At 37.9% G+C, this 20,810-nt stretch overlaps 1 protein-coding gene across 3 annotated transcripts in view; it reads left to right on the top strand.

Moving 5' to 3' along the window:
* Positions 1-20,804, top strand: part of LOC106883385 (peroxisomal 2,4-dienoyl-CoA reductase [(3E)-enoyl-CoA-producing]) — a 51,342-nt gene extending 30,538 nt beyond the window's left edge. For all 3 annotated transcript variants that reach the window (XM_052969568.1, XM_052969569.1, XM_014934382.2), the window contains 7 exons: positions 982-1,050; positions 5,325-5,442; positions 8,765-8,834; positions 15,622-15,746; positions 17,494-17,587; positions 18,309-18,413; positions 19,764-20,804. In XM_052969568.1, coding sequence (XP_052825528.1) covers positions 982-1,050; positions 5,325-5,442; positions 8,765-8,834; positions 15,622-15,746; positions 17,494-17,587; positions 18,309-18,413; positions 19,764-19,981 — 799 coding nt within the window. In that variant the 3' untranslated portion in view covers positions 19,982-20,804. The remainder of the gene's footprint in view (positions 1-981; positions 1,051-5,324; positions 5,443-8,764; positions 8,835-15,621; positions 15,747-17,493; positions 17,588-18,308; positions 18,414-19,763) is intronic.
* Positions 20,805-20,810: the final 6 nt, after the last annotated feature.

Genomic DNA, 20,810 nt, shown 5'->3' with positions numbered 1-20,810 from the left:
AAATACATAACAAAAACACCAGGACTTACAAATATATATAACATACAGAAAATTGCACTACTGGGTACTGCACACATTCTAAGCAAAACACTTTCAATACAGTAAACATAAGAGCACCACAGCAAACCACAGCACATACCCAAGGCGCACAGAGCTGCGCTCGGTAGTGAAGTGAAAGCACGTTATAAAAATGAAACTACTGAACAATAATAATAATAATAATAATATATACCACAGAAGTGCATCAGACCTCTGCAGAATGTGTGGGAAGAGGGTCAAAAGTATGACTCACATTGTTAGTGTTTGTGAATGTCTCGTGCAGAAAAAGTACAAGTGTAGACACAACAAGGTAGCCCAAAACATCCGCTGGCTCCTATGCCGTAAGTATGGATATGAGGTTACAGGTGTTTGGTACCAACATACACTGGAAAAGGGGAAGGCAAAATTCCTCTGGGACTTTGATTTCCAGACAGTTAAGGTGTTAGAGCACCAAAGGCTGGATATGATAACCTTTAGGAGGGGCAAGCAAGAGTGCCTGATAATCGACGTGGCAGTGCCAGGAGATTAACATATCATCACCAAAGAAAGAGAAAATGTTGATAAATATGGAGACCTGAGAATTGAGATCACTAAGATGTGACAGCTATGAGAGTCGAACATAAAGGTTATCCCTATTGTCATCGGTGCATTGGGTTCAATACCACCCAATCTGAAAACCTTAGAAATACCCTACAATCTACATGTATTGCAAAAATCGGCACTACTTGGAGCTGCATGCATATTGTGTAAAGTACTCTTTGTTTGAGGTCCTATTGTGACTCGACAAACAGTACAAACCCCCAGTAGACACAATATCTTCAATCAACAACCTCACGATATTGTATACTGTGTGACGTCTATAATAATAATAATAATAATAATAATAATAATAATACACACTTGTATATGTGAATAATTAAAAATATATATTATCTGTTTCAGGAACAAAGTAGCATTCATCACTGGAGGTGGAAGTGGAATATGTTTTACCATCGCTGAGATCTTTATGAGGTGTGTATCAAAAAGGAGAGTAACTGATTGGTTGTATCATTGTTAACCTTCTTTATGAAGTCAGTGTTATAATGAATGTTAGCCTATTTTTACTGTCATTGTATAGTCCTCTTTATGAAGTTATTATGAATGTTAACCTATTGATGATCAGAGCAGCCACTTTGAATAACATACGTTGAATCAAGAATATCATGGATAACACTATAAGACACTTTACTGTTGTGGCTTATGACTGGAAATTAGTTTCTTTGAACCAGGAATTACTGGTGATACATATCAATCAAAGAAACTAATTTCTAAATCTTGAAGAAGTTGTTGAATAATCTATAGAGAGAGAAATTTATGAAAAGACGAGTACAAGTTGGGAAGGATACCAAATATGGAAAGATACTTGAAACCGAACAGATTGAATGCCGACCCAAACTCCACAAATGCTGACAAGACTTTTAATCATTGGTTTAGAGCTTTCACTGACTTTATAGACTCTTGAACCCAGTAACTCTCCTTGGAAATTGCAAGTGCTAGTTGTTCAAGAAAAAAAAAAGCGAAGAATGGTGATTGACTATTCAGAAACAATTAACAAATATACACAGTTTGATGCCTATCTTCTTCCTAAAATCAATGAGTAAGCTAACACTATTGTCAAGTATAAAGTCTACAATACTATAGACTTATGTTCAGCATACCATCAGATTCCTCTATCAGAGGAAGATCATCAATTCACTGCCTTTGAAGCTGATGGTAAATTGTGGCATTCTACTAGAAAGCCATTCAGAGTAACTAATGGCAGTGCATGTTTCCAACATATAATGGATGACTTTGTGAGTAAATACAGGCTGCAAGATACATTCCCATTCATAGGCAATCTAACCATATGTGAGAAAGATCAAAATAATCACAATAAGAATTTTGAAAAATTTGAAAAAGCAGCAAAAAGTGAAGGGCTTACCATGAATGAAGAGAAATGTGTTTGCTCAACAACCGTTGACTTTCTTGGATACTGTATCTCACACAATACCCTCAGCGCTAACCCAGAAAGGCTTGCTCCACTCCTCAATCTTCCTACACTAACCGACCAGAAATCATTAAAACGTATAGTCGGTATGTTTTCTTATTATGCTAAGTGGATTTCCAAATTTTCTGACAAAATATTTCCTCTCAATAACGGATCAAAATTTCCTCTAAATAGCCAACAAGTAAAAGCATTTGAGTCATTGAAGATAGAACTAGCTAATGCTGCCATTCAAATAGTAGATGAGAACATTCCATTTACTGATGAGACAGATGCTTTGGATTTTGCTATATCTGCAACACTAAATCAAGATGGAAGACCAGTCACATTCCATTTTCGCATGCTACAAGGTAGCAAACTGTACCACTCCTCTGTTGAAAAGGAAGCCCAAGCAATTATCGAATCAATTCATCATTGGAGACACTGTCTTCTAGGTAGACATTTCACATTAATTACTGATCAATGTTCTGTTGCATTCATGTATAAAGTGATGAGCAAAATTAAAAATGATAAAATTATGAGATGGTGCATTGCGTTATCTCCATACTCATGATATTCACTATCGCCCAGGATCCAGTAACATTGCTCCAGATGCATTCACTAGTGCACACTGTTCAGCAATCAATTCACATTCACTTTATGAGTTACATGCACACTATGTGACGAGGTGGAGACGGTGAGAGGGTTTTGTTATTTGAGAGATAGGGTAGCTGTGAAGCAGCTGTAACAAGAGCAAGACTTGGCTGGGTGAAGTTCAGGACATGTGGAGCATTGTTATATAGGAAAAGGTTCTCATTGGAGATGAAGGAAAGGTCTATAGGAGTTGTATGAGAACTGCAATCCTATATGGGAGTGAGACATAGTGTTTGAGTGAGAGAGAGATGGCAATTTTGAGGAGGACTGAGAGAGAAATGTGTGGCATGAGGCTGTTTGATAGGAGGTGGACTGAGGACTTGATGGGGATACATCAAGGAAGGAATCAGCGGAACAGCTGGTGAATGGAGTGCAGTGATATGGGCATGTGTTGAGGAGGGATGAGGAGCATATTCTGAAGAGGGTGCTAGAGTTTGAGGTAAATGGACAGCAAAAGCAAGGTAGACCAAGGAAAATGTAGAGGGGACAAGTGGAGGAGGTGATTAGGAGGGTTGGCTTGAGAACAAGGATGCCCAAAACCGGGCAATATGGTGTGAGGGCAGTTGCTATGGCAATGAGATAGATCTGGCCACCCCCGTTAACAAGGACAAAACCCAGACATAAGATGATGGATGATGATGATGACTGTGCCATCCTATGTAATACGCCTTCATCATTTTGTCCACAGTAGAAATCTTCCATATTTGTTGGAGAACGTGAAACAAATTTGTAGGAATTGCTTTATATGTCAAGGAAGCCACAAAATTATAAACCAAACTTAGTTAACTTAATTAAGGCCACGCAGCCATTCAAACGAATTTCAATCAGTTTCAAAGGCCTGATTCCTTCCACAAAGCATCCTTATCTTCTAACAATTGTTGACGAATACTTTCAGTTTCTGTTTAGTTATCCAGTATCTGACACATCAGCTCAGACTGTAATAAGATGTTTTACAGACTTGTTTTCAGTTTTTGGTATGCCCAGTTATGTACATTCCGATCATGGAACTGCCTTTATGTCTACAAAATTGAGAGAATGGTTTCTTAGTAAGGGCATTGCAACGAGTAGGATGATACCATACAATCCCACTGGGAACAGTCAAGTAGAAAGATATAATGGTATTATTTGGAAATCAGTACTATTCTCTTTGAAAACTCGTGCCCTTCCAGTATCTTCATGGGAAACAGTTCTTCCAGACATGTTGCATTCGATCAGATCTCTACTTTGTACGTCCACCAATGCCACTCTTCATGAACGTCTCTTTAACTATCAACCCAGGACCTGTGCTTGTGCAAAGGAACAATCGTAATAGAAAGTATGACCATTGACCAAGTTCATTTAATTGAAGCTAACCCCCAATACACTCATGTTCATTACCCAGACGGTCGCAAAACCACAGTATCTACGAAACAATTGGCATCACCAAGAAAAATTAACCCAATTGATGACTTTACCCAGACACTTGTGGTCCCTCAAGAATCAGACAGAGATCTAACTGAAATCTAAACAAAAAGAATCCCCTCAACTGCATTGATCTCAAAAGAATTTGGAAAGCCCTGAAAAGGCTTGATATATGAAAATTAAAAAAAATTTTTTTAAGAGGGAGTGAATGTTATGCAGATTGTGCTATGATTTGGGTAACTTCCCTTGATATAAAGGGCATGCGCATTTGATGATCAGAGAGAGAGTGGCCATTTCGAATAACACGTTGAATCGAGGATATCATGGATAACACTATAAGACGCTTTACTATGACTGGAAATTAGTTTCTTTGCAACAGGAATTGCTGGTGATACATATCACCCTCTTTTTGAGGTTTTTATGAAAGTTGGTCTATTTCCACTGTCATTGTATAGCCCTCTTTATGTGACTACTATAACTATGAAAGTTAACCTAGTTTTGACGTAGCTATTAACCTTTAAGTGATATGTATCATTGTAAAGGTTAGCCTATTTCTGTTATCTATGGCAGAATGGTTTGGGTTTCAATAAAATGTCTTTATTTTCTTAGTTCAAATCTCACCAGAGTCATCTTTGCCTTTCATCCTTCTGAGTCCAATATTGTGGTTGATACACTCTCCTCTACCAAAGAAAATGTTATGCTTGTGCCACTGAATTGGTAAAATCTAAACTAAATGCCTTCCAGTTCTTGTTCTGGCACTTTTCAATCTGAATTCACCTACAGCAGTTATTATCATTCACTTGAATGATATTGGTAATGGAATGAGGAGAGATTTGCTGCATGGATCACTCTGAAGACCCTTCCAGATGCACATGCAAAGTAAAACCTGACTTATGGAAACCTTAGATATAAGGTATGGCTGGAGCTTAGTGCTGATAATAACATCTTTTAATGTTGCCCTGCTTGCTGGTAGGCTCACCTATGGCCACTGACTACTACTAGCATGGCCATATACCATGACTGTAGTAAATAGCAACTCTTCACTTGTAGCTTCATCCTCCTTTTCCCTTTAAAATACTCTCCAAAAGTTTTAGTGATCTGCCCTTCATTCTCCCTTCACTAAACCATTGCAAAAATTTAATTATAAAAAAAAAAAATATTTCCCTTCACTCTCATATCCCCTTCAATATTTGATATCTGTACAGCAACTGTTATGTCTCCATTTCAGACACAACTGTGATACTGTGATTGCCAGTCGCAAACTGGAGAAATTGGTTAAATCTGCAGATATTCTAGAGAAAGCTACAGGGAAACAGTGTCTCCCTATCCAGGCAGACGTAAGGAAGGTAAAACTGCACTACAAACATTATTTCTGTTGTTCACTGTTCTTTTCGTTGTTCAGTAAGGGAAGTAATAAGGAGTGGGAGTTGGTCATAGGAACTGTTTAGAAGTGATGGGGTGAGAGTGGAAAAGAGAGAGATGCTAACACTTGTTAGGTTTGATGAGAGGAACAAGAAATTGTGGTTAAGGGAAGTATATAGAGGAGTCAGTTTTTGTAAAAGGATATAGGTTTGGGTATATGATCCTGTGAAAAGATTTCATTTCAACTCAACTGTATCCTTTAATTACTATGGTTGTATTAACATGTTACAGTAATTTTCTGTGAGTAAATTTATTTGATTACATGCACTCCAAAAATACAAGATTTTCAGCGAGTGTTAGAAGTAATAATAATAATGGTTTCAAATTTTAGCACAAGACCAGCAACTTTGAAGGAGAAGATAAGTCAGTTACATCAGCCCCAGTGCTTAACTGGTACTTATTTCATCGACCCTGAAAGGATGAAAGGCAAAGTTGACCTCAGCAGAATTTGAACTCAGAACATAGCTAGGCAAAATCCTTAAGCAACATTTCACCTGGCATGCTAACAATTTTGCCAGCTTGCCACCTTAGAAGTAATAATGATAACAATAATAATAATCCTTCTGTTATAGACATAAGTCCTGAAATTTGGTAGGAGCAGGCTAGTCAATTACATCGACCCCAGTACCTAACCCCAAAAGGATGAAAAGCAAAGTTGATCTTGGTGGAATTTGAACTCAGTATACATTATTTACATTATTTACAATTGATGGATATTTGTCCTCATCTTGTTTGTTGAGGACAAATATCTGTCAATTGTAAATAATGTACATAATTCTTCATCTCTTAACTATAGAACTGTATTATTGAACTCAGTATGTAAAGAACAAAATGCCACTAAACATTTTGTCCAGCATGTTAACAATTCTGCCAGTTCACTGCCTTGATGATGATCATCACCACGATCATGATGGTGGCAGTGAACAGCTCAAAACAGCTCAGGGAATTGGTGCCACCCCTGCCCTGCATATGTCAGTGTAACCTCTACTTCTGTGGGAATCCTGCAGCAAGTTACACAGGGCAAACTTGGGATCCTTAATCTTTGGCTAGCAACTAAGTTAGAGTTGGCGTTATATTTAGGGTAATCCTTTTCATGAAAATCTCGACTAAATACACTCAGGAAGCAAACTCCGTAGAAAATCACTCTCGTTCATTACAATGATGATAACTAATACCAATCCAAATAACAATGTGTATGGGGAGACTCCCCTGGATGTCCAAGACACCAGATCTCCTATGCCCAGCAAGAGCCCCTTAGAGGGCAATGGAGTGGGAGACCAGGCTCCACATAGTTGTGGTCTCTTTACTGGTTAAAATATACAACATGCTCACAAACACATGTGGCTTGTTGATACAAACAAAAATGCAGTTAAGTGCCATGAAGAAGCCTTGCTACACAAGAAGAATGGCTTATGTAAAGCTATCAGAAAAAGATCATTAGAACTTTGGAACCAGCTGGGTATGTTCCAGGTTACTGAAAATGGGCTCATGAATCAGATAATGATTCAGAATAGAGGCTTTCTTCAGACAATCAGAAAAAGCCTCCGTGGTAATGATAACCTTGAGGAGGATAATGTAGGTGAAGATCAGCAGATGAATAGGCCAGGTGAAAGTGTAGTAAAAGAGAGGGATGTGTATGGAGGAAGGGAAAGGTATCAATATAATGTAGATGACCCTGTATTACCGGAGGATATGATTGAAGAACAGAAGGATCTAATGATGACTCGAGGAAATTTATTATTATAAGAGCAGGAACAGAGCTGGTGAATTTAAGATGCTTTGAATGTGTCAGTGTGAAATGTGCAACCCATAATGGGTTCCTTTTGGTTAATGGGATATTTCAATGAAAGATCTATCAGAAATAAGGGACTTGATTAGATCCACTTCAATTTTAGTATGTGAAGTGGTTGGAAAAAACAGAGAGGAAATCAGGCAGACAGAAGGAGCCATGGTGGAAGCAGAGAATCAAAGGTGATATTAAAACCTTGTGTAAAGATCTGAGTTGCATAAAAAAATGATCCAAATATCATATAGAAACTATTGTCAAACCCCTAAAAGAACGTATTCAGGCAAAAACATTGCAAGTGAAATGCTATACTGATCGCATATCACAGTTCCATCAAAACAGGTCATTCACAAATAACCAGGCAGTTTTTTAAGAACTTAGGTGGTGAAAGAAGATAATATACCTCCTGAAACAGAAGAAACCTACCAGTTTTGGAATACTGTCTGAGAGCAAGAGAGTTTTGTCACAACTACTGTGCTGAGTGGATTCATTCTGTGAGATCCAAACTCCATTACACTGAGGCTCCAAGGAAGGATCATGTATGCATAACAATGGAAGATGTAATTACACAGGTATCAAAACTGCCAAACTGGAGATTGTCAGGGCCAGATGAAATCTAAGGCTATTGGCTTAAGTGGTTTAAGTCAACACACAAACAAATTGGTTTGCAATTAAACAATTGCCTACAGTATGGTGCAGTTCCAGTGTGGATTGTTCATCATTTTATTGATCACAGAAATTGATAAAGTAAATTGTAACATTTAAACTTCCAAGATAAAGGGTCATAATTAAATACTTACAAAAGCACAAACATGGCTGTGTGGTTAAGAAGTTTGCTTCTCAACCATGTTGTTTCATGTTCACGACACCTTGGACAAGTATCTTCTCCTGTAGCCCCAGGCCGACACAAAGCCTGAATGGATTAGGTTGACACAAAGCAAAAGAAACCTGTCGCTGGTAAGTAATCATTTGTGTGTACCCTTGTCTTGGCACTACATGATGATTCTAAGTGATTATCACTGCCATATAAGTGAGGTTGTTTGTTCCCAGTCTTCCATGGAAAACGTGTCTGGCCTTGGGGAAATATCATCTTGCTTGGAAACTGGTGAGGGTTGATGACAAGAAGAACATCCAGCCGTAGAAAAATCTGTTCAATGAATTCCATCTGGCCCATGCAAGCATTGAAAAGTGGACCTTAAATCCATGGAGACAACAATGATGATGATGCTATTTTATATATTATAAGTCACTGTAGAGAAGTGAGGCGATGATTATGAGCTTTGTACGCGCTCAAGGGTTGGAATACGAATGATGCCCAACCAGAACATGTCTTGTCTGCATGGAAAACGAAGAATAGGTCCAAAATTCTGTTTTGAATGCTTGCAACAGAATGAACCTTGTTCTTTTATTCTGCATGTCATAGAATTTTTGCAACTCTTTTATATTTTTACTCGTTTCAGCCCCATGAAATTCAAAACGCGGTTGATAAATCACTGCAGAAATTCGGAAAGATAGATATTGTGATTAATGGTTGGTATCAACGATATTTTCTTTCTATTTCAAAATGTTTCTGTAAAGCGTTCCAATTCCTTTTAAAATTTATTTTTAAGGGAAGTAACTCACTATAACTTTCGTTTTAATAGAGTTATCTCCCACTTTTGTATTTTTCATTCTCTTTTTAACACTGACTATATTGAGTACATTTACGCTAACTTCCCTGTTGTTTTCTGTGCGAGTGGCGTCTCAGAGTAATTTACTCTCTAAAATTTACTAATTTTCTACACCGACTAATGCATATAAATGTTGTATATCTTCTCTGTAATTCTTTTCATTACTACTTTGATAAAGACGTTGAAGTCTACTAATTGCCGAGGTGGTCAGAATAAGGCTTGACTATATCCATGTTTTCTCCCATATTTGCCATAAGTAAATCAATATTAGTAATTCATATTTTCTCTTCTTAGAATTACTTCTGGTCATCTTCTTAATACTTCTGGCATTTAGTATGTTAACACTAACTTATCTTCTGAATTTGAATTGCAAGGGCTTTATTTATTTATTTATTTATTTATTTATTTTTCTTGGAATTCCTTGTAAATTTTTATTCACCCTTTTCCACCTCTTTTCTTCTCTAATTTATAATGTGTGTGTATGAGAAAAAGAAAGAGTGAGGGAGAAACTTGATGTATGTTTGTCTGCATGTCTGTGTGTGTGAGTTGTGTGTCTGTTTGTATGTGAGTTAGTATGTGCCTATGTTTGTAACAGAGTTGGTGTATGTGCATGTATATCACTCTGTATGTCTGTCTATGTTTGTGTGAGTTGCTGTTTATGTGTGTTTGAGACTGAGGAGATACTCTTCCTACAAATATGTCTTTTTAAAAATGTATCTATGACGATATTTTATTTCACTTTTTCAGTGTAATCTTCAAGTTTTCAAGTTACATTGTTTTAATATAACCACCTAAACAATCACAGTTTTTTTAAATGTCCATGTTTCCAGTGTGCAACACTTAGACAATAAAAAGTTCAGGTATAGTTAAGTTGGGAACATTATATTAATAGCTAGAAATAATTATTCTGTGAGAACAAAACGAAAAATTTCTTTGCTAATTAATATTTCTTTAACTGAGTTTGTTTTAGTTTCCTTTCAAGCATGGAGAAATTTGAAAATTGGTCATTTGATTCCTTCTTGAAAAGACCTTATTTTAATTAAGTCAGTAGTTATAGTAAACAACTTCAGATACATTCTGGTATTTTTATGCACTAATCAGTGAGGTATAGACTTCATCATACTTAGATGTAGTTTACTTTGATGTGTTTAACTTCATCTTCCTAGTTTAACTAGTGTGAGTGGATCTGGTAGATAGAAACTGGAAGAGGCCTATTGTGTATATATGTGTTTGGTTGGTGGGGGATACACAAGATGCACAACAATTAGATCAAATTTTATCTACCTACTCTCCCATCCTACTTCCTCCTTAAGCATGTGACTCCATCATCGTCTGGTTGTTCTAACTTATATTTCTTTTTTGATTGTCCTATAAGCTGCATCTACTGGTTATATCCATAGTGTGATGTTATATGTCGCTAAATACTGAAACATAAGTAACAATTGAAATATAAAAGAATCAGGTTATGCCCATGTTCTCTTGTGTGTGTGTGTGTGTGTGCATCCTTGTCCTGACATCACATGATAGTTGTAAACAAGCAGCTTTGTCATGCAGGGGATGTTGTTCATTTCCAATTTTCTGTGAAAAACATGTCTAGCCATGGGAAACATTACCTTACTTGGAAATAAGTAAGGGTTGGTGACAGGAAGGGCATCCAGCCATAGAAAATTTGTTTCAACAAATTCTATCTGTCCTATGCAATCATGGAAAAGTGGATATTAAAGCAACAATAATAATGATGGTGTATGTATGTAGGTATGCATGCACATGTGTATAAGTGTGTTTGTGTATATATATTTAAATATATATGTATGTATGCATGAATGCATGTGCATATATTTGTATATTGGACTTGTTAGATAAATTCATTCATTTCTTTCCAATGTTATTTTAATTTACACAAAAAGTATGTTTATCATAGCTTTATGGGCTTTTTTCTTTTCTTTTTTCTTGTAGCTGTTTTTCTCTACAACTTTTGTTTATCCTTTTAGAAGTTTTATCTCTCTACTGATAGCAAAGATTACTAAGTAGGAAAAAGTGAGCATTTTCGATACCTACTTCTCTTCACTTTCAGTCAAGGTCCCAATGCTGCCAGAACCACTCAAGGATTTTTGTGCTGTGTACAGAGAAGGTGCTATAGGATTTTTGTGCTGTGTACAGAGAAGGTGCTATTACTGAAAGAACTGCCTTAAAATAGTTTTCACACTTCAAGGGTGGATGGGTGGGAATTGGACCTCACAGAATTTCCGTGTTCTGGTTGACCACAAGAGAATTGGTCCAATAAATGGGCTGCTTTCACAATATCATCACCCATCACCTTCACACAGTCCATGAGTGTCACATGCTTCGAACAAAAGAGACTAACTCCAGTACCCCTCTATTACCACCAGTTTACTCATTTGACACTAGGCTACTTAAGAACACAACCAGAGACTTCTTTATTGCATCGTCTCTGGTGAAGAAAAATAGTGTCTTTACATCAACATAAAGCAGAGGAAAGAATAACTACATCCTGACAGACAAGCAACACTTCAAACTGAGCCAAAGTGGCATCCACACGAGATAGTGATCTGCATTTGGTGGGAAGTGCTAATCTACTGCAAAATGCTTGGAAACAACCACACAGTCTATGCAGAGCTTTAGGTTTAGCAAATCACTGACTCAATGAGTCAATCCAGCTGAAACAACCTGACCAGTGACAGTGTACTTCTTTAACACTACAGCACTTGTCCCCGTCTTTTATCCTTTACTTGTTTCAGTTACTAGACTGTGGCCATGTTGGGGCATTGCTTTGAGTAATTTTAGTCAAATGAATCAACCCCAGTACCTATTTTTTTAGCCTAATACTTATTTCGTTGGACTATTTTGCTGAACTGCTAAGTTACAGGGACAACACACCAACACTGGTTGTCAAGTGGTGATAGTGAGCAGGGAGACAAAGAGTTGCATGTAGGTGAAAACATTGAATTCTACTGAACCTAGACACATCGAGGAAGCCACTGAATCAACCACCCATGAGGTAATTGTCATCGGAGTATCGGAAGATACAGTTGATCTACAAGCATTTACTGGCAACACATCTAAGGACCTAAGCTGTGTTCCTCCAAAAAGTGCTTTCCGCTTTAGCCAACCAGGATCCAAACCCAGATTGATTCGGCTGTCGTTTTTGAACTCTACTGAGGCGCGGGCATACCATCTAGCTGCTGATAGGGCTCGGCGCGAAAACAGAATTACCTTTCGGACACGCTCTGGCCTACAGCCTGATGTAAACCCAAAGCTAAAAACTGTAGCTTCCCTAAATCGCAACTCTGTGCCACAGGAAAGCTTTAGCCTACATGATGATGGGCAAATATGGAAATTTGTCAAGTCTGGTGAGTCATAGATAAGGGATATCAGTTGGTCTGAGGATACTGCACCCACAATAACTAGCAATACAAAACCATGGGAAACTAAACAAGAACAATCAGCCATCCCCTGTATATCATCATCATCTGAAATCCAGATACAAACTGTTGTCCTTGAATGCCCATAGTTTATGCAACAACATTTTTTTGACTCTTACATCAAAAGTATCGACCCAGATTTCATCAGTCACGGAAACATGGGCACGTTCTGCACTCTGTGATGGGGTTTTCAGCATAGCCGGCTACAATCTGTTCCACAAAGATAGCATTAATCGTCGTGGTGGGGGTGTGACGGTCTACGTTTGTTCAAACCTATCGGCAATTCCTTGTGATAATTTGAACCAATCTCAACAGGAAGTATTTTTCTGCAATATACACATGACCATGTCAATACTTCTAATTGGAGTTGTTTACTGCTCCCCAAATATTCATCAAGACACACAACTTTTTGATATCCTCAGAGTTGCTGCCATAAAAACAGCCACTTATATTTATATTGCAGGGGACTTCAATTTCCCTGAGATTGACTGGGAGGCCTTCCATTGGCCGCCAAGTGCAGACGATTTCCTTGAGCTAGTGCTGAATTCAAATTGATCCCAAGTCATTACCTCCCCAACAAGGAGTAACAACACTTTGGATCTGCTATTCACCACTTCTCATGAAACAATTATTAGTGTCACTACTGAAGAACCTTTGGGTGACTCTGATCATTCCATGATCATGGCTGACTTGTCTCTGATTGGTTGTAATAAAAACCACAACCATCTTCAAACTGCCCACTTTGACTGGAATAAAGCAGACTGGAACTCTTATTGTACCAAGCTGCGATGCCCAAACTGGCTCGAATTTTATGTCTATGGAGATGTGAACACTATGCTTCAGAACATTCTGAATTCAATATGGATGGCATGTGCAGCATCGGTACCATGAAAGCACAAAAAACCACTCAATAGTGCAATTTGGGAGACTGCTGCAGTTCGACTTGCTAGGAAAGAATGCCGTAATGCTGAACAGGAATACAAAATGCACAAATCAGAGATTAACACGAAAAAGTGCAATAGATCATCCAACCATCTCAAGCAGGTGGCAAAAAATTCGAACAGCGCATAGCAGCCAACCCTGACAGCAAAGTGTTCTGGAGGTATGTCCATTCAAAGCAGAGACCTCATACTCCAGTTGGTCCCCTTCGCAATCCTCACACAGGCCAGATCACTGACAATCCCAAAGAATGTGCAGAAATTATTACTGGATGCTATGCAGGCATCTTTACTGTTGAAATGTTCCATCTCCATCACCTCTGACATCGGACTCTATAACTACTATGAAATTTACACCAGCAATGCTACAACGCCACCTTAAGAATAAACATAACTATGCCTCTCCTGGTCTCGATGGTGTTACATAGCTACTTCTCAAACATGGTGGGTACTTTCTTCTGAACCAGCTTTCACTATTCTTTCAATTCTGTCTTGACAAGGGTGTTACTCCAGAGCAATGGAAAACTGCCAGTGTTATCCCTCTGTTAAAAAAAGGTGACCGCACATTGCCTGTCAACTATCGCCCTGTCAGTCTTAATAGCTACATCACCAAACTGATGGAATCCTGTGTCAGAGAAACCTTCTAGAACTTCTGGAAGTCTCACAGCCTCATCCAGCCATCACAATTTGGATTTATTCCTAACTCCAGCTGCTGTAATCAACTCATTGAGTTTCTTGAGGATATTACCCGAATCACTGATGGCGGCTCCTGGGTGGATGTTGTTTACCTTGACTTTGCTAAGGCTTTTAATTGTGTCGCACAAAAGACTTATGGTGAAACTCTCTGCAATGGGTATAAGAGATGATCTTTATAACTGGTTGAAGTCTTTCATTATCGGCCAAAAAGAGGTTGTCACAGTTCTAGGACATCACTCTTCACCCTATGAGATGACATCTGGTGTACCACGGGGATGTGTTCTTGGCCCCCTTCTATTTGTTGCATATATTAATGATATAGATGCCAACTTAAAGAATGCCACAGTGCTGAAATATGCAGATTACATCAAGCTGTACCTCGAAATAAAAAGGACAGATCCTGTACACTATAGATCTTTATTGCAATCAGACCTGGACACGATCCACCAATGGATCATCGACTGGCAACTCAAGCTGGCTGTGGACAAATGTACCACCATGCATTTTGGGAGGAAAAACCCAGCATCTACTTACTCCCTCCACAACACTAATCTCAAAAAGTCTTCTTGCGAACATGACCTGGGCATTATTGTTGACAGCAGTTTGAGTTGGACAAAACACATTGCTAAAATTGCCAAGAAGGCTGAGGGTGTCTTGGCATCACTTACCAAGTCCTTTGTGAGCTGCTCTCCGGCTATCTATCTGAGGCTTTATATAGCTATGGTGCAGCCTCACCTGGAGTTTGCATCTCCAGTCTGGAACCCCTGTCTTGCCCAGGATATTAATCGTCTGGAAACTGTTCAGCAACGTGCAACCAAGAGAATACCCTCTATCAGGCATTTGCCATATTCTGAACGCCTTACTTCCTTGGGTGTGGATACATTGAAGCTCAGACTCCCATAAAATTATTAACCATCTTACTAACAATAACTCTGAGCACCTTTTCAAATTCCACCTGTCTAACACCCATGGACATGTTTACAAAGTCAGAAAACAGCACAGCTCCCATGACTTTCGGAAACACTTTTTCACGCTAAGAGTTGCTGAAGTATGGAACAAACTGCCAGCATCAGTTGTTAGTTGTCGGAGCATTGCATCCTTCAAAACTTCCATGCTTCCTGAGATTCGCCAACACTACACCTAATTTTCTCCCCTCCATACACACGCAAGCATGTATCTGACTCGTACACTGTTCACTTTCCAGACATTTGTACAATACTGCATATGCTTTATGCACACTTTTGACAAGTTGTAGTGCACCTGAGCACTGTATACAATAATTTCATTATTATTATTATATATTAATATTTATTTATGTAGAGCTTTTGTGTGTGTATGTGTGTTCATGAATAAGTGTGAATGGTATTGAAATGTTGATCTTTTTGTCAAATGAATGCAGGAAAGAGAACTCAGTACATATTGTAAAGTATAAAGTTTGTTTGAAATGAAACTTGAATCACAAGAAAGCAAGCTCCTTTTTATGTGTATATATAAACACATATACACACAATTATATGATATATGTATTTATAAAACACAACTGTCTTTTTGTACATCACCTTCATTACAGGTGCTGCTGGCAACTTCTTGTGTTTGGCCTCCAATATGTCGTTCCATGCTTTCCAAACTATCCAAGAAATTGACACCATGGGAACCTTTAATGTCAGTAAAGTGGTCTATGAGAAATACATGAGAGTGAGTAGAATATCTTGTTCAAGCATATAGCTACATTTCTGTAGTGGTGGTCATTGTGGGACTTGTAATTTTTGTGTAAATCTAGATCTCAATGGCAACACACTATACAGCTGGCTGAATGTGTGTGTGCACTTGACAAATATATACAGCTCTGAATATACCATACTTTCCATTAAATTGATGATCACTCTTCTCATTCTGACATGCTCAGTTGAATGTATGGTGTAGTGTGTCAGTCCTCTATTCAGTATGATTCTGTGTGTCTCTAGGTCCTGCTGTGGCCCCAACAGAATCAGACAAGACAAGTGTAGTTTGTAGAGTTGCTGCTCTACGAACTGCTCTCATTTTACAGAGTTGTTGCTCCCTGTACTTATCCTTGCAGTTGTTGTTGTTATGGCAGAGAGCTGACAGAATCATTAACATGTTAGCCAAAATGCTTAGTAGCATTTCGTCCAGCTCTTTACGTTCTGAGTTCAAATCCTGCCAAGGTCAGTTCTGCTTTTCATCTTTCTGAGGTCGATAAAATACTTATATCAACTTAATCAACTGATCCCTTCCCCTAGATTTATGACCTTGTGTTGAGGCCAACTTTGCCTTTTATCCATTCAAGGTTGATAAAATAAAGTAGGAGTCAAGTACTGGAGTTGATGAAATCAACTAAATCCATCACCCTGAAAGAAAATTGCTGGCCTTGCACAGACTTGTTAAAGCATCACAGAAAATGCCTTGTAGTATTTCTTTCATCTCTTTACATTCTGAGTTTAAATCCCACTATGATCAGTTTTGCTTTCATCCTTTTGGAGTCAGTAAAGTAGTTAACTACTGGGTTGATGATATCAAGAAATTTGCTGAGAGTTAAATTATAATTATTATATGTATGCCATATTGCCTGATATTACCCATGGTGCTTCACTTCGCTTCATGCTCTTGTTTGATGGGGCTGGGGTCATCCCAGATTAGTGGTCTCAGAGACGTCATGCTTAGAGCCAACCAGGTCCACCAGTACTCTCCATCACTTGAGATCTTATACTAGCCTCTCTGCATCCTCCAAGGTGACATCAAGTCTCTGGAGATCTTTTTTAATCACATCCAGCCATCTGGTGTGGGGCTGGCCACAAGGTTTCTTCCAGCACATAACTTTTGTGTCCAATAAGCGTAAAAACCTGATAGGATGATCTAGTGGGAGATGGAGGACATGTCTGTGCCAGTGCATGAGGTGGGAGGCTGCAGACTGATGCATGCTCACATGCAGCTGCTTGTTGAGAACATGGTGGTACCATCTAATGTTGTCAATGGTTCTCAAGGCTCTGCTATTGAAGCTGTTGATCCTCTTTACCAGGGCCTTTGAGATGGGCCATGTTTTTACCCCAAAGAGGTGACAAAAGTATACTTCCAAAGTCACCCATTATATAATGGCTAACACTCTAGTATACACACATACACACACACACACACACATATATATATATACCAGAGCAAGCACATAAATGTGAAACAAGGTAGAAAAAAATAGTACTCGAATACTAGAGGTAGAGTAATGTGCTTTATTAGTAAAGTATATATTTAATATTTTACTTTTAAATCTTCACAGTGAGATGATATTAAAGTTCTTTACATAAAACTCATGGATGAGATTTTCTTTGCTTAGTGAACTTGTTAAAATTTTAGTATTTCACTATAGACTACAATCTGACATATTAATACATTAACATCACAACGCATACATATTTTCTCTTCAATGTTTCAGGATCATGGAGGTGTCATCCTCAATATCACAGCCACTCAACATTACAGAGGAGTACCACTGCAGTGTCATGTAGGTGCTGCCAAGTCTGCAATTGGTAATAAATATTTTAGTCTTTTCTGTTGTTGTTATTGTTGAAGTTTTTGTCTGTGTTATTGTTATTATTGTTAATGTTTTTATTATTTTCATTGTTATTTTTATTGTACTATTGTTATAATAATCCTTCATCTTCTTGTAAATCATATTTGGGAAGTGTAATAGTCATTTGAGGTTTAGAACCCATCTTACCATGCCAGATTTTAATATAGGAGCCCACATATCACTTCTGCTATGAGCATTGTTGCCCACACACAACTCACCTTCACCAAATTTCAATATTAGAGCTCACACAATGAACACCCTTGCTAGATTTCATTATGAGATCTTACACATCTCCCCCAGATCTTAATATCTGGGCTAACACATCACGTATCAGATTTGAGCACTGGAGTCCACACACAAGCCTTCAGTAGATTTGATATCACAATCTACACACAACACACCAGGTTTTAAAACTGGAGCCAACAACCACACACCCTCACTAGATTCAAATAATAGAATCCATCCATCTTTACCTGTTTTTTAATATCACAGCCTACCACCCATCTTTGCAATACTGTTTGTCTCATGCTATAAAAGTTTTACTTCTCAAGACTAAAATTGGATAAAACTGAAATAGTAAATAAATTCTTGTTTCTCCATCTAATACATTAAGTGGCTTGCATTACTTTCTAGTTTCTCTTTGTCTTCCTTTTTCTTTTCTTGCTATGCAAACTCAGAGGCTTTGACAAAACACCTTGCTGTGGAATGGGGACCCAATGGCATACGTGTGTTGTGTATAGCACCAGGACCTGTGTCTAACTCAGAAGGTTACCGGAGACTAGGTATGTTATTTTCTGCATAATATCTAGGAACTATTTGGTGATGAAAGTCTCACTGAAATCTTTATATAAGTATGGATGTATGATAAGAAGCTTGCTTCCCAACTACATGGTTCTGGGTTCAGTTCCACTGCGTGTTGCCTTGGGCTAATGTCTTCTACTATAGCCTCAGACCAACCAAAGCTGGAATGGATTTGGTAGAGAGAATGGATTTAGTAAAGAGAAACTGTAAGAAGCCTGATATATCTATGTGTGTGTGTTGCTTTGTGTCTGTGCTTGTCCTCCACCACCACTTGACAACCGGTGTTGATGTTTTTACATACCCAATATCTTAGGAGTTCAGCAAAAGAGACTGATAGAATAAATACTAGGCTTAAAAGAATATCCTAAGGTCAATTTGCTCAACTAAAGACCCTTCAAGGCAGTGCCCCAGCATAGCCACAGCCAAATGACTGAAACAAGTAAAAGATAAAATTTAAAAGATATTCCAGGGAACTGTATTGGAGTATGATTCTCTGTTTGTCCTAAGAATTATTTCATTTCATTGGAGTGTGGCTGCTTGTCTACTCCAGGTCCATAATAACTATTTCACTTCAATACTGTCGAGCTGACTTTAAAATGAAGATAAACAATTTAGTTGATTATAATGATGGACTGTGCCTCCTTATGGTACCTATTGTTAATTGTCTCTGTAGTGCTAGTGATGGAATATGAACTGTCTTTTAACTATTTGGCTAACATTCTATCCTCCATTGTATCCTACCCATTCTGCATACCATCTATATGGCACAAAGTCTATCCATTCTGTACATTGTCTGCTTAGGACCCTATCTATTCAGAACCCTAAAGACATGGTTAATAATGAACAAATGTTAACTTGTTACTTTTAATCAACAGAATTCTTCAATTGGGCAAACCACATGGAGACTCCTTCATTCACTCATGTAATCATGTTGCTTAGCTCCAGATCAGCTCTGATCTAACAGATCTATCAGCAGAGTTTTCCAACTATAATCATCACATCTGTTGGGGATGGATCTAGAACACAGTCTAATGTACATCCTTCACTTTTTAAGGTGGAAGAGTGTGATTTGATGTTGATTTAACTATTATTTCTAGTGGGTCATGTGACCATGTAGAGATTCCCTCATTAGCTTGTCCTGTGATCATGTTCATGGTAGTGATGGTGGTGGGCGAGGATAGTGATGACAGTGATGATGATAAGGATGATTGCAGATGATAATGGTGATGATGATGATGATGCATGACATTTCATCTTTGTAACAGATAAGATGTGGCACTCATCCTATATTATTTACATTTCATTTTTTTCTTTTCTTTTTCTTATTTCAGTTTCTCCAGAAATTTCTGAAGCAATGTTAAGTGAGCATATACCTATTGGGCAGATTGCAACCCGAAGTGATATTGCAAATATCGCTGTGTTTCTGGTCAGCAAAGCAGCTGGTCTTTTGACTGGTGTTACTGTGGTAGCAGATGGTGGTCATTGGATGGGAAGTTTGAAAAGTTGGACGGATCAAATTATGCTAGCAAAGAAATCTGCAAAACTTTGATTAGTCTGTGTGTGTGTGTGTAAATGTTTGTACATGTGTGTCAATAAATATGTGCATGTATATGTATGCATTTGTATGTATAAATGTATGTACACATGATTGTAGAAACATATGTATGTGCATATATGTTGGCATGTGTAAATGTCTACATGTATGTGTTTGTGTATCTGTCTGTGTTCATGTATCAATTTATGTGTGCATATTGTACATGTATGTGAGTGCATAACTATTTGTGTGTATATATGTGTGTAAATACACACACGCATACTAGTGTGTACATGTGTATCAATAAATATATATGTGTATGTATGTGTGCATTCAAGTGTGTATGTATTAGGACAGTTATATGTTCGTGAGAGTATTGTATGTGAATGTGGGAGACACCCTATTTAATCATTTGCTTTGAAGTGATAATGGGGGGTGGGCAGAGCTACAGAATTAATTGATAATTGTGGAGGAGTTTGCTGTATAATCAGATTTGGATATTGATATTGATAATCTTACCTGTCTAAAAAACATTCCTCTCCTTAATATCTCTCCATTGCTCCTTCACACAGACATGTGCACACACACACACAAACATATATGTATATGTATGTGTGTGTGTGTGTATATATATATATATATATATATGTATAATACAAAGAATATATATACATGTATACACACATATATGTACATACTTACATCTACATGTGTATATATATGCATATCAGGGTACAGGACGTTAGAACAATGAACTACAGACAACGGAACAAACACATAGGAAAACGGAAAGCCACTTGGAATATCCCTTCATCTATATATATGTATATGTATATGTGTGTAT

Source organism: Octopus bimaculoides, chromosome 7 (assembly GCF_001194135.2).
Source record: "Octopus bimaculoides isolate UCB-OBI-ISO-001 chromosome 7, ASM119413v2, whole genome shotgun sequence".
Classification (NCBI taxonomy): domain Eukaryota; kingdom Metazoa; phylum Mollusca; class Cephalopoda; order Octopoda; family Octopodidae; genus Octopus; species Octopus bimaculoides.
The sequence above is the reverse complement of the archived record's forward strand: the minus strand, read 5'-3'. Positions and strand labels throughout refer to the sequence as shown.